The following is a 21846-nucleotide window of genomic DNA, read 5'->3' as shown; positions in this document are numbered from 1 at the left end:
CGAGTGGTTTATGAATCTCTCTGAATTCATAATTTGCCAGCACCTGAAAATTTCAGACTTTTAAATCTTAGCCATCATAATGTGTATAAAACACTACCACATAGTTTTTATTAGTTCTACTGATAACCACTGAAGTTGAAGATGTTTTTATATGTATATTGATTTTTTTGGTTGTCTTTTCTTATTATCTCCTATGAACTTTCTGTTCATTTCTTTTGTTATTTTTCAATTGGGCTGTTTGACTTAAAAGGTACCCTTGTTAGTTATATGTGCTATGTTAGAGATACTTTCTTCCAGCCTTTAGCTTTTTTCATTTTGTAATATTGTATCTTTTCATCACAATAAGTTCTTAATTTTAATGTAACAGCATTTACCAGTCTCTTACATTATAGCTTGTGCTTTTTGTATCCAGAAGTCATGAACAACATAGACTATAGCAAAAAACATATATTAAGCAAAAAATTAGCTTTTATTTTACATGTAAATGTCTATTTTGCTGAAAATTGATGTTTGTTATAGTACAAGTTATAAACACAAATTTTTATATGAAAAATAAATTTTCTTGGCACTATTTATTAAATAGTCCATTTTTCCTCCATTGATATGAAATGACCCCTTTTCATTTTGATTCCATCATTGTGTGTTTCTAATTCTGGGTCTTCTATTGTTCTACTGATCTATTTCTGAATAGTTGAACAAATATCTTATTGTCTTAACCATTACATATTTTAAAATAATAAGATTTGGTATCTGGTAGTCTAAGACTCTGCCTCGCCTTATATTTCTCAAATTTGTTTCTTTTTGCCCATGAAATCAACAGTTGATTAGAGTCAGCTTGTCAAGTTACATTAAAAGATATATTGAAATTTTGATAGAAATTAAATTAAATTCACATTATGATTGGAGAGAACCAACATCCTCCTGATATTAAATCTTCCTCTCTATGACCATGGTGTCTCTGTACAATTATCTAAATCTTTTAAAATAAGTTTAATAATGTTTTGTCCATGTACATCTTTGGTAGATTTATCTTTAGATGTGATTACAACTGGTATCTTTTTTGAAGTTAATTGTTTTGTTCATTACACTGATATCTAAGAGGCAATTCATTTTCCTCTATCAATCTTGTATCCAAGAGCAGTAGTGATAAAATTCTCACTTTCATGTAGGAAACCCCAATTCAATTCCCAGCCAATGTATCTCAAGCACTGCCACCACTCATCTGTCAGCAGAGGCTTGCATTTTTCTGGGATACTGAATAGGTTTCAGTGGAGCTTCCAGATTAAATTGGATTAGGAATAAAGTCCTGGTGATCTACTTCCAAAAATCAGCCAATGAGCATACTATGGATCACAAAGGTCTGATCCCTTTGTGCACAGACCCACCATGAGTTGGGGTCTGACTTGACACAGCTAACAACTATAGCATCCTACATCCAGCCACCTTACTGAACTCTCTTACTAGTATTTAATAATTTGCCTGAAGATTTTCTTGTATTTTATATAAATTAATCATCTTGTCTTCACATACTGGCATTATGGTTTCTTTCTTTCCAATTCTTTAACTTTCCATTTTTTTTTCTTATCACATCGAGCTGATTAGAACCTCTAGTTCAATGCTGAATAATAGACTTATTGTCTTATTCCTAATTTTAAAAGGAAAGTTTCAATCATCCATTAAGTTCACTGTTGTTTCTAAGAGTTTGTAGATATTCTTTATCAGATTAAAGCAATTTTCTTCATTTAAGAATGTGCTGGAAATATTTATCCAGATGAGTGTTAAATTTTGTGAACTGTGTTTTTCTAAATCTATTGAAGTGATCATATGCTTTTCCTCCTTCCATTTGATATTGTGGTGAATTACATTAATGGATTTATTAATACATTTAGATCACACTGTCATCTGTGGTTGTTGTTGTGTGACATCAAGTCAGACTTGACTCATAGTGACCTCTTCTTGGGTTTTCAAGGCAGTATCATTACAGAAGTAGATTGCCCAACATTCCCTCTGAGGAGGGGCTGGTGGGTTTGAACCACCAGCCTTCTGGTTAGCAGTTAAGTGCCTTAGGCACTATGCTACCAGAGCTCCTGTCATCTGTGGTATGTTAGTCCAATTTAGTAATCATATAGTGTTGTGTTTGTACATGGCTACATTGATTTGCAATTCTTTTATTCAATATTTTTTATGGTTATGTTTATAAGTGAGACTGCCTTATAAATTTTATTTTTTTGGTACTGTCCTTGTTTAGTTTTGTTTCCTGGTATCCATGTCTCCACTGGTTCAGTTCAAAATAAAACCATAAGTCCTCATATAAAACCTTTTCATTCCTTGCCTCCCAACTTCTATTGACAGGAAGCAAGAGAAAGCTCTGGAATCTTATACAATAGGAATAAAACCACCCTCCTTCAAGACATCTTTGTAAAGACCAGCAAGGAGTCTCACAATTGTGCTTGCTTTAGGCAAGACTTCCTTCTCTCCTCATCCTCACTGGCATTCACCAGTGTTTGACTTGAGACTTTCAGAACTAATCTCATTATACCTTTTATTACTATTAATATTTGGCACTATAAGAAGTCCAGGACTCTCATCCTTCCTAATCCCCATCTTCTAGTTCCCATATTTTTACTTCACTACTTCTAACCTGACTTTGACCCTATCTCTTGAAAGTCTTCCATTTTGGTTTTTAGAATTCACAATCAGTCATAGACAAAATTCATCAATTTTTCTCTGAATGTTTCCTTGACCTTTTTGCTCTGCAAAACTTGGCCCCCAGTTGAAGGACACTGCTTCCCCTGAAGCCTTCTAGTCATAGCTGTTTCCTTCTCTTCATGTTTCTAGGGTAAATGTCCTCCTTGTTTCTCATTTACTCTAGAAGCATGAAGAGAAAGAAACAGTCATGACTAGAAGGCTTCAGGGTAAATGTACTCCTGGTTCCTCATTAGAAGCTCTAGTAGCATAGTGTCTAAGGCATTTGACTGCTAACCAGAAGTCTGGTGATTCAAACCCACCAGCCACTCCTCGGAAGGAAGGTTGGGCAATCTACTTCCGTAGTGATACTGCCTCGGAAACCCAAGGAGGGGTCGCTATGAGTCGGGTCCGACTCCACTGCCGTGAGTTTAGTTTTGTTTTCTTCCTCCATTGATATTTCCATATGATTTTCTCTTCTTCTCTTTAAACTCTGGCTCTGGATCTAATATTATCAGACTGCATCATTCCTCCTTGTTGAGGTTAACTAATGATCCCAAGTTTCTTCTTGTCATCATTCCTTACAGATGACTGGCTCATTGTCAGTGTTTCTAGCACAAATCTTATTGTTATAATTCTTTGTGACTTTTTAATATCTATACAAATGTTCCTTTAACACCTTATTCCTTCAGTACTTCTCAGGCCCTCCCTCCGAACTCATTTATCTACATATTCCACGGACACCTTCAATATCTTATTACCAATAACACTAAATTCAGTTACAAACATCTAAAGCTCCTACTACAGCTATGTTTCCCATTCACAACCTCAGGATTCCCAGTTCATCCACTCCACAAGGTTCTATATTCTATTGATTCTAACATCTTTTTCCTTAGTACTACCTCCCAAACCCCTCCCACTCCATGTTCCTCACTTCTCCCTCACTTCTCTCTTTATCTGACTTCAATTCTGTGATGATTATGATAATTAATCCTTTGCATACAAACTCAGTTCCCTCTTCTATTATTTACTTCCTTGCATCCCAACCATGCTTAAACCAAAGTCAACATATCTTTAAAGACTATAGCCATGCAAATGAATATCGTTTTAAAAAATACTAATATCACTTCAATTTCATTACTTCAAATTTCAAGTGAATCTTTAAGGTTACCCAGTTGTCATAATTCTCTTCCCTACCCAAACCAAGCCTACTGTCATCAAGTTAACTCTGGCTCACAGTGATCCTACAGGACAAGGCAGAACTTCCCTATAGGTTTTCTAAGGCTGTAAATCTTCACAGAAGCAGAGGCAGACTGCCATATCTTTCTTCAATGCAGTGATTGGTGGGTTCCAACTGCTGACTATTTGTTTAGCAGCCAAGACTTTAACCCCTGCACACCCAAGGCTCCTTCTCTCTCCTAAGCCATTTACTACACAAGTAGTCCCCCACTGACTTGTCATGGGGTTCTGGTCTGATGACTCCTTTGTAAGTCAGTTCTGACATAAGTAGAATACTTTTTTTTTTTTTTTTTTAGTTTTCATAGCCTACTGTATAGGGAGCTCTGGTAGCATAGTGCCTAAGGCATTTGACTGCTAACCAGAAGTCTTGTGGTTCAAACCCACCAGCCACTTCTCAGAAGGAAGGTTGGGCAATCTACTTCCATAGTGATACTCCCTCTGAAACCCAATGAGGAGTTGCTATGAGTCAGGTCCAACTCGACGGCATATAACAACAACAACAACAAGACTACTATATGGCAGTGTTTTGAACAGTAAATCATAATAGCATATTATGCACTGCAACTTTGTCTGTGGTATATATTACTAATGATAAGATATTAAAAAAAAAAAAAAAAAAAACACTCCAGTTGTAAAGTGTGGTTCATCGAAACTCACACATACATTAAGCCAGGACTACCTGGGTATTTTATACCTTCCTTCCCTTGCAGATTTTAGAGAACTCCTCCCCTATTAGCTTCCACCTTGCTCTCTACGTTCCTTAGAAATTAGCAGGAAATCACATCTATTCACTTTGCAAGCACAGTGCCCCTGTATTCTGCTCTCTTTCTGTGGCATAATCATCTGAATCATCCTTTTCACACCTTAACTCTTTCTTTGTATACCAGAACCAATCCTCTTTAATTTACTCAAGAAAAATAAATAAATAAATACATAACATGTCTTTGTTTCCTTCTCCTACATCATAATTTTCCTCTCTACAGAATTATTTCCATCAGCATAGGAGCCTGGTGTATCCCATTTCAAACAAACAAGTCTTTCTTCAGACCACTTTTGTTCTTTGGGTAGTACAATGGTCCTTCTTACAGAAAAGCTCTTTGAAAAGCTGTGTATACTAGCTCTTTTTAATTCTTCTCCTTCATCCCTTAAACCCACCACTCCATTGAATCTGTTCTTGTTAAGGTCACTAATTATCTTCACATTCTTAAATCAATGATCATTTCACGGTCCCAATCTTGCTCTATTATCCACATTGTCTGAGAGAGTGGGTAATCTCCTCCTTGAAATGCTGTCTTCACTCACCTTCCTACTCACCAAGTTTGCTGGTTTTCTTTCTACCTCACTGGTCACTCTCAGTCTCCTTCATTGTTTTTCTTAATTTCCTCAATCTTAAATTGGGAGAGCCTCAGAATTCTGTCCTTGGACTGATTTTAAACATATATATATATATATATATATATATATAATGTGTGTGTGATTTGGGTGAAATTTTACAAAGCAAATTCACTTTCCATCTACAGTTCACACACACTTTGTCTCAAGACATTGACTGCAATTTACAATACAACAGCTCTTTTCCCACTTCCTCCCCATAGTTACCTCCTCCCTGTGTCCTTCCCTCTATGCACTCCTGCCCCTGAGCTGTCTTCCTGTGCATACACAGTCCTTCTACTCTCCCATGAGAATGAAGGACATCAAAGACACATGGAAACAATTAGTCCCAGCACCTGGTACACCATGTGGTCCTCAACCTATACGACTATGAGACCAGAAGAACTAGATGGTGCCCACTAGTTCTAGATGGCTACCATTGTCAACCTCTCAGAGGGGCACCTAGGTAGGAGATTCTGGATAGACTAGGAGAACAATGTGGAACAAAACTCAAAATCACTTGGGAAAAGGAAAAGGGACCAGGTTTGCTGGTCTGATAGAGCCTGAAGGAACCACTGAGACTATGGCCCCTAGCTGCCCTTCAGGTCTGGAATTGAACCCACTCGTGTGGCTTGCAGCCAAACAAGACAGGCATATGAGCGGAACATTTACATTAAGTAGATACACTCCTTAGGGAGAACAATCATGGGAGAATAGAAGGACTATGTATGCACAGGGAGACAGCTCATGGAAGGAAGGATACAGGGAAGAGGGAACTCTGGGGAGGAAATGGGAAAAGAGCTATTGTACTGTGGTAAATTTCAGTCAATGTCTTGAGCAAAGTGTGTGTGAACTACTGTATGGAAAGTGAATTTGCTCTGTAAATTTTCACCCAAATCACAATAAAATTTTATATATATATATACATATATATATAATAAAGTGAAATACTTTGGGAGTAAAATTTTCTGTGACCAAATAGAAAAAAAATAAGTAATGGTAAAGCCTGATGTGTAATATAAATATGATGCAAGCCAGTCATGATGACTCATACTTTTGAACTTTAGTGCTCTAAAGGAACAAACTCTCTGAAATAACAGGAAATATTCATTTCCATAATAAGCACCGTTGTCACCATTCAAATTATTGAATGATAGAAAGGTTTATTCTGTGAAATGTTTAAGCTGGCTCTGATATGTATAATACTAACAAAAATGCATACTGATAGTTTGATTGTATTTAATTCAGAAGAGCCATGATTAATGTTAAAAGGTGATGTAACGAAATGATGACAGAATAGCTAAGTGGCCAAGAAAGTGCCAGTGCTTGGCTGAAGCACCGATCATTGCATCACTCTTGGACTAGAGCCCCTGAGAGGTGAGTGTAGCTATTAAAAGAAAATGAAAAATCATAAAGATGAAAGTTTCAAGTGACACCACTTTTCTTAACACTAGACTCTATCGACACTTGAGCTCTTAGAGTAAGCAAAGAAAGCACTAGATAAGAAAAGACTAGGAGCAATGGGTATGTTGTTAGGGCTATGTACCCATGTGTGTTCACATATCTATGGACACTCAAGCTTATAAGTCCCAGGTGGTATTCTGCATCTAAAATTAAATATATATTTTTTTATAGTTTTAAAGACTTCTTGATTAGGTCGACTAGAGGTACTTTAATGAAAGAAAGTTAATGACACAAGTAATTAAAGAATATATTTTTAAATGTGGATTTAAAAGCCTGTATACTAAAGACTACATATTGGATATTTCCATGATACGGAATTTTAGAACTTGCAAAACCAATCTGTGATGACTGAAATCAGAATGGTGGTTTCCTGGCATTAAGTGATGGGGCTCCAAAAGGGCACAAGAGAATTTTGGAAAGAGGAAAACATTCTATTTCTAGAATGGGGTGGTGATTGCACAGAGATATACAGCTGTCAAATATCATCAACTACACATTTTCAATTAGTACATTTTGTTGTATACAAATTTTACTTCAATAATTGATAGTAAGAATAACTGATTTAAGAAAGAAAAGACAAGTTTTATAAGATGTTATAATTAGGAAAAACTGGGTAAGACATGTGATCCCTTTGTCTTATTTCTTACAAATTTCTTACAACTCCATGTGAATTTACAATTATCTCAAAATATAAAATGTCATTAAAAATTGTATAAATTAACCAAACTAAAAAAAACACACTTAGTGATTATTTATTATCCAAATAAAATAAATCATTTAAGAGAACACTTGTGTTTCTACTTTTCAGAGTATTTAATGATACATGAAAATTCAGTGCCATGTAATCCTAAATTCTCCTTGGAAATATTCAACTATGCTTGAAAATTCTTGAATACAAAGCCTTTTGGGATTTGTTTTGTTCTAAAGTATTACCAAAATGAGCCCAGCATTTACTGCTTCAGTCTCTCCTGGGGAAGAAATATAGCATGTACTCTAAAATTATGCTCTATTAATGAAATATGCTATGATTGTTTATATATGCATCATTGTGATAGTTAAGGTTGATGGTCAACTTGGGTGGGCTTTGTTTTGAGTGCCTGGACAGCTGGATATAGTTATTACCCATGACGAGACTGGTAATCACCTCCCTGATAGAATCTACTGGAGCAGCAGAGTAGCTGCTTTAAAGATGCGGTCTGCTTTCAGAACATAAGAAGAAGCTTTGAAGAAGGTCTCAAGCTTTTGGCACATCTAGATCCTGCATTTAGCCGAGTCTTCATCTCAATGGCCTACCATATTGTCTGCCAATCTTGGGACTGTTAATGGACTTGAATTAGTAGACTGTCATGTTGCTTGATAATTTGGGACAGTGCCATTTTACTTGCCAAACCTGGGATTGTCAGCCTCAGCAGTCAGCAGCTGCCAGAGTTTAGAGATGCCTCCAGCTCCAGTGGGCTGGGAGCAAGAGGCAGAGCTGAAGCTCAAGGTTGAGGGGTTCTCACCCAGCCCCTAGAGCTAGCACTTTGAACTCAGCTTTCTAGCCTCCTAAGCTGTAAGAGAATAAACTCTTTGTTAAAGCCACCCACTTGCGGCATTTTCTGTTAGAGCAGCACTAGAGGACCAAAACAATTATACATTAAAGTCAAGTCCTCAAAATTGTCAGCAAAAATTCCAAAATATGCTGCAGCTCCTAGTCCAATAGTATTGAGGGTAATCACTAAATCTCTGTATGGAAAATGGTTTAGCATATCATAAAATGTAATGGGACTCTTAAGAAAAAATGTACGTGGGCCATTAAGTAGGATCAGTATTATCTTTGGTATAAGAGTATCTTGAGTGGTTTTGGTTATTTGCTACTTCTTATTCTTTACAGAGGGATAAAAGAAATAAAAGTAGCAATGGTTAGAGCTTTGGCAATAGCCAGTTGGTTTTGCTATACCAAGATTAATTTATGTATTCTAGCCATAAGTATTAATTTGAATTTATTAATAACATTTGGTTTATGAGGCTCACAAGCTCAAATGACTTTGAAGACCAGGTAGGTGACATAAATAAGTGTGGCAACTCATATATAAAACTATGAAAACAAAAAGCCAAACTCATTGTTATCAAGTCAATTCCAACTCATAGCATAACTCCCATTCGGTTTCCAAGGCAGTGAATATTTAAAGAAGTAGATTGTCCCATCTTCCTTCAGTGGAGCAGTTGGTGGGTTTGAACTACCAACCTTCTGGTTAGCAGTCAAATGCCTTAGGCACTATGCCACTGTTGTTGCTGTTGTTATGTGCCGTCGAGTCGAACCCGACTCACAGCAACCCCTCCTTGGGTTTCCAAGGCAGTATCACTACAGAAGTATGTAAGGCTATGTTGTTGTTGTTGCTATGTGCCGTCAAGTCAGATCTGACTCATAGCGACCCCTTCTTGGGTTTCCAAGGCAGTATGACTACGAAAGTGGATTGAGTGATAAATATGGTGGTAAACTAAAGAATGATATTCCTCTAAAGATGATAACTGCTACGCTGAGTCCCTCAACTCTTACCATAAGAGAAAAAGAACACAATGTTACATTACCTTCTGATGATTTAACAGAATCCAAATATTAAAACAAAACAAGAAAAGTGAAACTTACTGTCAAAAATTAAAATAAAATTTGGTTAAACACTGTTTGCATCTAGGGACCACCATTTGGAGGCACCAACTTTAAAATCTATTGAAGAATGTTACAGAAGGAAAATTCCCTAGAATGGCTACCTATGTGGTCATGCTCTTCAATTCACTATACTATTCCTTTTTTCCCACTTCATTCATTTGCACTTCTGCTGGAAACACTTTCTCACAGGAACAACAATTGCCAAGAACTGGCATATTCTCAAGGCTTACGTTTTCCGCTGCTTGCCAAATGGCTGTAATATAATTCACAAAAGTCCTGTTTATTGAGTAATATTATTAATAGTTAGCATAATACTGTGAAATTGAAGACATCCTTTCTGGATTTTGTCCAAGTCTTTAAACAGAACCATTAGTTCCAATAGGAAATGAATGGCTTACATTAAGACTTATTATTTTATAAAGTGAAACAGTGTGAAAAACATTTCAAAAGGTAAATTTTCATAATAGTTTAAGACAAATTTTCTCAGACACATAAGTCTCCATACATATTACAATAGCTTGAATTATAACTAAAAGAAAAAGTAATATTTATGAATGTTATTATAAAATCATTTTTCCATTTTCATCATATTGTCGAAAATATCACAGGACTGAAAAATTATTCCACTTAACATAATCTGTAGACTTTTCCTCTTAAGCTGAATTTACTAATCTTTTCTAAGTGAATCATATTTGTTGCTTTTATTATTTGAGGGTAAATTCATGAATTATCAAAATATGTCAAGGAGGAAAATAGCACAAAATTCCACTTTTTACTTGTTTTCAAAAAACACTTACTATCTAATGAGAAGCATTAAAATGTATTCCAAGTCCAAATTAGAGGTAATTATCCTTCTACTTCAGAAGCCAGCAATCACCACCTGAGACCAAATCTGAAAAGCCCAACTTGACTTTTGAAACCAATCATGAGCCTTGATTCACTTAATGACTCTATTTTTAAGGGGAAGCATAAAATCATCCAAGAATCATAAAATATCAAACACTTATTGTGCGCAGTTAGAGAGAGGGAAAAAAAAATAGACTACTGAGGGAGAGAGAGATTAGTCAACATAAAACAAGAGAAGTTCAGAGAACAAGCTATGATATGAAAGTATTAGCCAGACCTTACTTCATGTATACTAGATATAGTAAGTTGCCCTGTTCATCCTAGAGCATTTTTTAATTAGGAACTTAATGAGTTCTTTTTTTCTTCTTTCTTTTTTTTTTTTTTGGAAAGATGTTAGGTTAATGAAAAGAACTGTAGGTGGTGAAAATGGTTTGTACTTGATTAGTAATCTAAAGGTTGGCTGTTCAAACCCATCCAGTGGTACCATGGAAGAAGGGAATTAGGAGAATACTCCATTAAGATTACAGCCAAGAAATCCCTATATCAAAAACCACACCCACTGCCGTCAAGTTGATTCCAATTCATAGCAACCCCCCATTGGGTTTATAAGGTGGTAAATCTTTATGGAAGTAGATTGCCCTGTCTTCTTTCTGCATGGCAGTTAGGTTTGAACAACTAACTTTCTGGTTAGCAGTCAAATGCCTTACCCACTACACCTCCAGAGCTCCTTAGAAATCTCTATAGATAAGTTAAATTCCATAACACATGGAGTCACCATAAGTCAGAATTACTGCACAGAAATGGGTTTTTAGGTTAACAATAATAATAATAAATTAGGAGCTCTGGTAGAGTAGTACCTAAGGCATTTGACTGCTAACCAGAAGGCTGGCGGTACAAACCCACAGTCACTCCTTGGAAGGAAGGTTGAGCAATCTACTTTCGTAGTGATACTGCCTCGAAAACCCAAGGAGGGGTCACTATGAGTCGGGTTCGACTCGACGGCACATAACAACAATATGGAAAGAGAAGAGGTGTCCATCTTAAAGGATGAATAAAAAAAGACACTGGGGGAAAAAGAACTTAGAATTAGATGATGTCACTTTCACTTTAAAATACAGAACAAATTGAATTGGCAAAATCTAAATACACACATACATACAATAATGGTCTCATAAAGAATCAATCAAATTAATCCAATTCATTTCCTTTATGTGATAATATTATAGGCCATACTACAAAACACCTTCAAGCTAATACTTTAAAAAAATACTTTTCCCTATCATATGCTAATCAAACCAAATGAAAGACTTTACAAATTAGAAATAAAAATATACATTAAAGATCACTTCTTCCAAAGGAATTGTTAACTAGGATGAAGACTAAACATATAAATTAAAAGATCAGTGATATAAAGAAATGATTTGGGAAATAAATTCAAAGAGATATTTGAAATAGAATATACAAATTTTGGTTTGAGCACATAGAAGGAAAGAAAGAAACCAAATGATACTCTATGTTGAAACTGAGCAGAAGACCTACATTATGCAATGTGCTAGAGGAAAGTTGTATTCTAGAAAATATTTTTGTCATTGAACTATATGCTCTATTGTTGCATAAGAAAACAAATTAAGTCATATTAAGAATCTCAGAATACAGAAATGGAATCCACAAACTTTGGCAAATATTTTGTGAACGAGACAATGTTTCATAATATCCTAAAACAAACTGCACAGAAAAGTATAAGGTCTAAAGGAAGTTCACAAGTTATACATGAATCTAAGAAACAGCATTTCTATTTTAAAAGTTAAATCACACTAACATATAAACTCACGTTTATGTAACAAAAGATAAATAAATATATATGTGTGTGTGTATGTGTGTGTATATATATATGCCATTCCACTACAATTGCCTTTGGATAATTGCTTTTTAGAATGACATCAATTATATGATGGAGTTCACCACATTTGCAATTTTAATTTTGATAGATAAGGTCAAATTACCCACTAAAAATACTGTACCATTTTGCAGTCCTATTAATGCCGTATAAAAAGTTCATATTATTAGAAACCCTAAATATTATCAATCCTTATATTTTTTTGGTAATTTGATAAATGAAAAACAATACTGTACTGAATTTTCTACCTCCTTATTAAAACTGCAGTTGGTGTTCTTTCAAGTGTTTACATGATTATGATCTTTTTTCTTTTTTTTTAATAAATTGCATGTTCATACTTTTTGCTCATTTTTACTAGCTTGTTCTACGGTTCTTATTATTTTGTATGTGTGCTTTGTTTCTTGAGAATCTTAACCCTTCATCTGTTAATATGATAGAAATATTGTCTATCAGTCCATAACATATACTTTAGTTTTTATACTACATTATCCCAGTTTTTATACCATGCATAATTTAAAATAATTATGTGATATAAATGTCTATAATTTTCTACATAGATTTTTTTCTTTCATTTGCATTTCATTTGTTTCTTCAAATGTTTCTTCTAATAGATTTACCATTATTTCACATTTAATATTTGTAAGCCACCTGGATTCTTGTACATGCCATGAAGTAGGGCTCTAATTTTACTGTCTTGCCAATTTGCCACCCAATTGCCCAAAACATCATTTACTAGAAACTTCTTACTATATACTATTACCATTGGTACCATTGTTACTGCTGTAACATCTTTCATATCATCCATTGCTGATGTTGATGCTAGACACGTCTATTAACAAATATCTACGAATATTTTCCAATTAACTTCTATTCCTAAAGACACAGCTAAATTTCAGCCTCAGCTATGAAAACTTCCGCTGACCATTATATGCAAACTAAAGTAACATAACTTCTAAATAATTTTAATATAGATTTCTAAATGGATTACTGATATCTTTAATTAAATAAATTTGATTGAGTCAAATACTGATTATTTCCCTGCATCTTACTTAACCAAAAAATGTTATCGTTGTTGTTATGTGCCATCGAGTCGGACCCAACTCACAGTGACCCTTCCTTGGGTTTCTGAGACGGTATCACTATGCAAGTAGATTGCCCAACCTTCCTTCCAAGGAGTAGCTGGTGGGTTTGAACCACTAGCCTTCTGGTTAGCAGTCAAGTGCCTTAGGCACTATGCTACCAGAGCTCCTACAAAAAAATATACGGTTTATATATTGTCTAGACACCTTTACATAAATGCCCTTTAGATACAGAGAACATTCAATTTTTTGTTAAGTGCCAAACCCCTTAAAAATTATTTTATAAAACATATAACTCTGACCAAAAAAAAAAAAAAAATGAGAGAGAGAAAGAAAAGGAATAAAATCTCAGGATCTAATTTCAGTTGTAATTGCTCTTATTGAGTTTATTTTAAAAACAAATTTTTCAACTTTATCAATGGCTCTTATTTTTCTCATAAAATATTATCTGAAATAATTGACATTTTAGGTTCATGTAAATTTATTTTTATTTACTGAGAATCTATACTAAAGTTAAGTTTCTAGAATTTACGTTCATGCCTGCTTTCTTTCTTTTTTTTTTTTTTAATTATAGATTTCCATGCATAAAACAGAGAACTCACATGAAGTCCTTCTGTGAAGCTTTCCTGAGAGCAGAAGCATCTATATGGGTGGCTCGTTGTATCACAGGTATCAGCATGGCCATAGCACTGACATCTGTGAACAGAAGCACCAGAGAAGTTCTAAGAAACACCAACTCTACTGTGAACGTATTTAAGGCCCTATGAATATATACACTATGGGAATAAAAGAATGGGTAAAATTACATTGGATCAACATAGCAATCAGTTTCTCTCTACTCATGTAGCTATTAGAAAAGTTTTTAATAAATCCTGAAGTACTGGAATGAGTATCATGAATATCTAAACCACACTACAAAATACTAGCTAAAATATTTAATGATATTAGATATTATTAATTTTAAAAGCACCAAGTTTTAATGAATCCTGAAGTATTGGAATAAATGTCATCAATATCCCAATCACACTGTGTAGTGAAGGCAATTTTTTAAGCCAAAAAAGAAGAGGAATAAAGGAGTTTAGTTAACATCTATTTAAATCATCTACCACTCATCCATCAGTTTGTCCTAATGTTGTGGTTTTTATGTTCCTGTGAAGCTATGTCACCAATATTTCAGATACCACTAGGGTTACCTATGGTGGACACACTTTAGTGGAGCTTCTAGATTTACACAGACTAGGAAGAAGGACCTGGCAATTTACTTCTTAAAAAATTGGCCAGTGACAACCACTCAGGAAGAGATCATAATTGGAGATCCTGGGTAAAGTGGGAGGAAAAATGTGGAACAAGATGTAAAAGCACAATAATGACTAGATCTACTGGTGAGATGGAGTCTGATGGGACCCCCAAGACTAAGGCCCTGGGATACACTTCAGGCCTGGGATAAAACTCACTCTCAAGGGATGGCTCTCAGCCCAATAGTAAATAAGACTTACAATACAAAACACTCAATCCAGGGCGATGCACCCAACTACTCTACAGAGATACATCCCTTGGACCAAACAAGCTACATGAAGAAAGCAAACAGTCATTTAAAAGAAAGGAAAGTAGGGAAAAAAACAAAATGCATGTCAAAAGAGACTCTGAAACTGGCTTTGAAGGTAAAATAGCTAAAGTAAATAGAATGGAGCTCCAGCAAGATGGCAGAATAGGCAGACAAGCTACTAAGACCCTCTGCAACAAAGCAATGAGAAACAAATTGAAACTGATACAGAAGATGATCCTGGAACCCTGAGCTTTGAAGGAAAGGATAAAGAAGTGGATCAAGGAATGGGAGGATGGCATTGTACAGATAACCCACACGTCTGATCCCTCTTCCAATTGAGACTCTGAGTAACTAGGTAAAGCTGATACAAATAATGATACTGGAGTTATCAGCAACTAAGGAGAAGATAAAGTATTAGATTCGGCGAAGGTGAAGAAAGACAACAGATCAAACAACTACAAAAAAATAAACAAACTCACTCAGCCAGCAGAGACGGAGATAGAGAGAAGTCATTAAACATACAAAAGAGGTTGAGGATGAGGAAAGGAAGAAAAAAAAAAAAAATCATGGAACCACAGATGATGGGGACTCAGAACAGCCACACCAGGATTTTTTCGAGGTGACCTCAGGCTCAGAGTGAGTACAATGATCTTACAGGGAAACGGACCAAGACCCCAGTTGGCTTCAGCTGCTGTAGAGTCCAGAAGGGAGTCAGGGAAAGGAAGAAACTCCCTCCAAGTAGGAAGAACCCCATAGTGGGTACATGGCAGCAGGCTTGGGTCCAACTTTTGACAACCCCCTTTCAGCACAGACCTGTCCTGGGAACTGAGATTTTGCAGCTTCTCAATCCAAGCAGAAAGTGGTGGTCCTCTCTCCACTGGGTGTCTGTTAGTTTTGAACTGTGGGCCTTTGATTGATGGTAGACCATCATTAGTAGATGTCTTAGAAGTACCCAGCCTCCCCTGCCAGTGCCTGCATTGCTGACTGAATTATCTCCCCAAAACACCGAAAACGCCTTCTACTTTTCTATTTGGGGCTCACTTCTGGTGCCTTTTCTTTTTCTTTTTTCTTTTTCTTTCTTCCTTTTCTCTCCTGCCTCGTCCAATAGGAGAAGCACATTAAACTCCCACCCAGCAACCAGAGCTATTACACTGAACACCTCACCCAATAGACAGGTAATACCAATAGCTCCTGTGCCGCAGGATCAAGGACAGATGGTGGACAACAGCTACTCTTCCCAACTCCAAATCGTCTTCACAACGAACAGAGACTTGCACCAACATCCCCACCAGTGATTCCATCAACACAGAGAGAGCTAGAGAGTGACCCAGTCCAGCCGAGTTAATAACCAAAAATGTACATTGCTCCACACTTTCCATTATAGTAAAACATAAAATCAGGGTAAAACAAATTAATACATAACTAACAATTAAAGACAACTTCAAAATGTCTAGGAAACAACAGACAACCTCAAGCCAAACAAACAAACAAATAAAAGGACAAGACAGTAAAAATAAAAGCCCAGGCTAAAGAATTATCTATCATGGAAGAAAAACAAGCAATAAAACTATTTGAAAAGGAATTTCAAAAAGTATAGATATGTATAGGACTCTCTAAGAGCTCAAACCAACCATAAACAGAAGTAATGAGAAGACAGACAGTACCCTGGAAGAATTCAGGACAATCATTCAAGAACAGAATAACAAGACAATATACAATTAGAACTCATAGTAGAATAGCAATTTGAAATCCAAAAGGTGAACACTAAAATTACAGAGATAGATAAACAGTAGAAGGACAAAAAAAGTAGACTAGAACGGGCTGAGCAACTCATTTTCCAACTAGAAGACAAATCCCTTGACACCAGCTGTATGAAAAATTCAGAACAAAGATTTAAGAGAAATGAAAAAACCTAAGAGTTATATGGGGTGACATGAAAAGAAATAACATACACCTGATTGGAACAGCAGAACAAAAGGAGGCAAAATAAACTGAGAAAATTGTCAAAGACTTGCTAACAGAAAATCTCCCCTATATCATGAAGAAGAAAAGATATCTGTTCAAGAACATCAACAAACCACGTACAGGATGGACCCTAGAAGAAAGTCATCAAGACATATCATAATCAAACTTTCCTAAACCAAAGACAAGGAAAGAATATTGCAACCAGCTCAGGAAAAACAAAATGTCACCTACAATGGGCAATCAATAGGACTAAGCTCTGATTTCTCAGCAGTAACCATGCAGGCAAAATGGCAATGAGATGGTATATATAAAACCTTGAAGGAAAAGAATTGCCAGCCAAGAATTATATATCCAGCCAAATTGTCCCTCAAATATGAGGGTGAAATCAAGACTTTCTCAGACAAAAAGAAATTAAGAGAATTTGTGAAAACCAGACCAACCCTCCAAGGAATGCTAAAGGGAGTCCTTCCAATAGAGAATCCACAACGGAGAACAACAAATTAAAATCCAGACACTTGACACCACCATTTAGAAACCAAACCAAAATAGATACTCAAAATAGGCTTGTAAAATAATATACACAGAGAAATAACGGAGTTAATCTGCAGACAAAATCAGGAACAAGGCAAACTGAGGGAATAAAAGTTTTAATTACTTTAAAAACTTCCAAATGGAGAGGAAGACAGGACAATGTTTTTATATAACAGATTGTTCCAAACTTAGGGATATAAGAATTTACTTCAGGGTAACCACAAAAAAGTTGACAGTTCTTCTAAGCAAATTCAGAAAGAAGAAAAACACATGGGTTTAGTAAGTACAAAATCAACAATAAGGAAGAAAAGAGGTAGAAAAAAAAAAAAAAAACACTTGATAACAAGATGAACTCAGCACAGAAAAATATTTTGAACATGGAAATCACCAACAACACAACAACAACAAAAAAATGCCACAACAGAATGACAGCAATAAATTCACATCTATCACTAATTACACTCAATGTGAATGGACTAAATGCATGAGTCAAGAGAAAGAGAGTGGCATATTGTATAAAAAAAGAAGACTCATCAATATGCTACCTACAAGAGACCCACCTTAGACACAGAGGTAAAAAGAAATTAAAAATAAAGGGGGGACTTCCGGTAAGATAGGGAATAGGCAGGCAAGCTACACAGACTTTCTTCAACAAAGAAAGAAAAAAAAAAAAAAACAATTGACAGAGATACAGAAGATAATCCTGGAGCCCTAAACTTTGAAAGGAACTATACAGAAGTGGATTAAGCACCAACTTGTGGAAAAACTGAATGAAAACTGTGAGTACGGAGATGCTCAGCGGAGTGGACTATCAGCTACTCTGATGGAACCAACAGCCTGAATATTTCCATATGGTGTTGGGAACTGAGAATTGACCTAAAGATAAGCCCAGTTCACCAAGGGCTGCAAGGATGACTGTGCTGGTGGCCTATGACTAGGAAGGGAGACACCAAGGAGGGAAACAACATGAGCTGTGGACTTTCCACCATACAGAAGGTGCAGCCATTTTGATTGTTTACAAGCAGTGGCCATTTTGGATATTTAAAGGGACCAAGGGCACAGCCATTTTGGAAGTTTACAAGCAGTGGCCATTTTGGATATTTGAAGTGACTGAGGGCACAGCCTTTTTGAACCTTTACAAGTGGTAGGCATTATGGATTTTAAAGTGACAACATTCTCAGAATGTTCTGTTTGCCAAAGACAGCAGGGATATACTAGAGGCTGACAATGGGAAAGGAGGCAGGTGGCAAGTGTATAGGTACTGCCAACTACTGAATACAGGAGCACTGCACAGTACTCTGCTTAGACAGATAACATACAAACAAAACAAAGAAAACAAAAATCGTGGGCAAGTCACTCAACATACACTCACCCATTAAATATAAACACAAAAATGTCAATGCCTTGGTGATAACAGAGCATCACAGTTCACACAAAGAAGAAAGATAAAACAGGAGAAACAAGGGAACAGAATACAGACCCAAAACACATCCCTGAGTAAGACACAGCATTGGAACTCCCTAAAAAGGAATTCAAAAGAATTATATCGAGGTATCTTCAACAAACTGAGGGACAGATAAAGGAAAACACTGACAAAATTGAGGAAAACAGAGTAAACTTTAGAAAAATTTAAAAAGACAATACAAGAACAAAATGACAAAAATAAGTGAAAAATTAGAAGTGATACAAAATCTACACGTAGAAATCCAGAAGATTAATACTAGATTTTCAGAAATAGATAATGCATTGAATGGGTAAAGGAGTACAACTGAATCAATGGAAAACAGAATTAGTGACATCAAAGGCAAATACCTCAATACTTATTTGGAAAGTGATCAATCAGAAAAAAGATCAAAACAAAATGAAGGAAGCTTAAGGTTCATGTGGGATATCTTCAAAAGAAATAACTCTACATGTAATCAGAATTCCAGAACAGGAAGAGAAAAGAAAACAACTGAGAAAATTGTCCAATATTTATTGGAAGAGAACTGCCCTTGATATGATGAAAGATGAGAATATAACCAAGGAATATAACCAAGAATATAACCAAGAAGTCCAAGGAACCCCAAACAGGATAGACTCCAAAAGAAAATCACCAAGACATATCATCATCAAACTCACTAAAGACAAAGAACGAATCCTAAAAGCAGCATGGAAAAAAACGAAAAGTTACCTAGAAGGGGCAACCAATAAGACTAAGCTTGGATTCCTATGCAGAAACCATGCAGGTGAGAAGACAATGGGATGGTATATATAAAATCCTGAAAGAGAAAAATTTCCAACCAAAAATTATATACCCAGAAGAATTGTCCTTGAAATGTGATGGTGAAATTAGGACATTTCTAGATAAGCAGAGATTAAGAGAATATGTTAAAACCAGACCAACCTTACAAGAGATGCTAAAGAGATTCCTTTGGACAGAGAATCCAAAGTAACAGCAAACAACTGACCATTAACAGACATGATGACATAACCCAGGAACCAACCCAGTTATAGAAGTTTACAAAGTAAATAAACCTATAAGATTGGAAACAGGGAACCAGAGACATCAATTGACAAATGACAACAATTACAAACCAAAAAGAGGGAAAAAACTGTGTAGTTACAGAACTTCTAAATGATAGGGAAGTCAAGACAACTATAAGATAGAATGTGTTGTTCTAAACTTGGGAAGAAAACTATAAATCACAGGGTAACTTCAAAGAAAAATGATAAAACTTCACATCAAAATTAAAAAGAGGACCAGCACAAATATTTAGCCAATAGTAAAACAATAGCAATGAAGGAAGTGATAACATGATGATAAAACTTCACATCAAAATTAAAAAGAGGATCAGCACAAATATTTAGCAAATAGTAAAACAACAGCAACAAAGGAAGTGATAACACGATTCATAAACAAACTGAGGTCAGTACAGAAAATTATGTGGAACAAGGAAATCAACACCACAAAAAAGCACATAGCAAAAATGACAGGAGCAAATTCATACTTGTTGGTAACTACCTATCTGGCAAGGGACTCACCCCTGAGATTTCTAGAAAACTCCAATGCCTCAATAGCAAAGGAATTACCAATCCAATTGAAAAATGGGCAGAAGACATGAATAGACACTTCACCAAGTAGAATATTCAGGTGGCCAGCAAATACATGAAGAAATGCTCACAATCACTGGCCATCAGAGAGATGCAAACCAAAACAACAGTGAGACACCATATCACCCCATTACTGAAGGCAAAGTTCAATGAGACAGAAAATATGAAATGCTGGCAGGGATGTGGAGAGATTGGGACTCTCATACACTGCTGGTGGGACTGTGAAGCGATACAACCACTGTGGAAAGCAGTATGGTGATTCCTTAGAAAGCTGAAATTGGAGGTGCCACTTGTGGTGGTTAAGTTTTTGAGTCACGTTGCCTAGGCCTGGTTGAGTGGCTGAGCAGCTGGATGTAGTATTCCCCATCATGAAACTGGTAATCAACTCCATGGTGGTATCTACTGTGAGTAGCTGAGTAGTTGCCTTTGGGTATGTGGTGTGCTTCCCGTATATAAGAAACAGCTTTGGGAATGGTCTCTAGTCTATGGCACGCTTGAACCCTGCATGTAGCCATGTCATTGTTCAGCAACCTGCCATGCTCTGCCAATCTTGGAACTTTTAATGGATTTGAATTAATGGCCTGCCATGTGGTTTGGTAACATCAGGACTGTGCCATTTTATTTGTTGACCTTGGGCTTGTTAGCCTCAGCAGTCAGTAGCTTCCTGAGTGAAGAGATGCCTCTAGCTTCAGTGGGCCAGGTATAAGAGGCAGCGCTGAATCCCAAGGCTGAGGGGCTTTCACACAGCCCCTAAGAGTTTGGCACTTTGAACTCGGACTTCTAGCCTCCCAAATTGTAAGAGAATAAATTCATGTTTGTTCAAGCATCCCATTGTGGTATATTCTTGTCAGAGTGGCACTAAGTAACCAAAACAGCATTTGACCAGCAATCCCATTACTGGGTATATATCCTAAAGAGGTGAGAACCAGGACAGGAACAGATACATGCACACTCATGTTCATCGCCACACTATTTACAATAGCAAAAAGATGGAAACAACCTACATGCTCATCAATGGAAGTGTGGATGACCAAACTATGGTGCATACACACAATGGAATGCTATGTAGCACTAAAGAATAATGTAGAGTCTGCTGACATGAATGAACTTGGAGGAAATTATGCTGAACAAAATAAGTCAATCACAGAAGGAAAAATATAGTATTAGTTCATTGTTGTGGATGGCCAAGGAAAGGTTTATATATGGAGGGAAACTTTCTTTGTTGATTGCCACAAGTGGGAGTGGAGTGGAGGTAAAACTGCAAAAAAGAAAGTATTGACCCACGTCACTTTAGTTTTGTGTATTTCACTGTACACAAATTATATCTCAACAAAATGAATTTATATAAATAAAGGGGAGGGAAAACTATATCTAGCTAATGGCAACTAAGAAAGAGCAGGAGTGGCAATATTGTTGTTGTTGTTGTTGTTAAGTACCAGCGAGTTGTTTCCGACTCATAGCGACCCCATGCACAGCAGAA

General features: G+C 36.1%; 1 protein-coding gene across 1 annotated transcript in view; it reads right to left on the bottom strand.

The window, feature by feature from the left end:
• Positions 1-21846, bottom strand: part of USH2A (usherin) — a 1482371-nt gene that overhangs the window by 1280021 nt on the left and 180504 nt on the right. The window contains exon 8 of the mRNA XM_007952540.1: positions 13834-13927. Within this exon, the coding sequence (XP_007950731.1) occupies positions 13834-13927 (94 nt within the window). The remainder of the gene's footprint in view (positions 1-13833; positions 13928-21846) is intronic.

Source organism: Orycteropus afer, unplaced genomic scaffold, assembly GCF_000298275.1.
Source record: "Orycteropus afer afer isolate SDZICR_OR568_19922 unplaced genomic scaffold, OryAfe1.0 scaffold00013, whole genome shotgun sequence".
Lineage (NCBI taxonomy): Eukaryota > Metazoa > Chordata > Mammalia > Tubulidentata > Orycteropodidae > Orycteropus > Orycteropus afer.
Note: the sequence above shows the minus strand (reverse complement) of the source record. Positions and strands in the feature narration are given on the sequence as shown.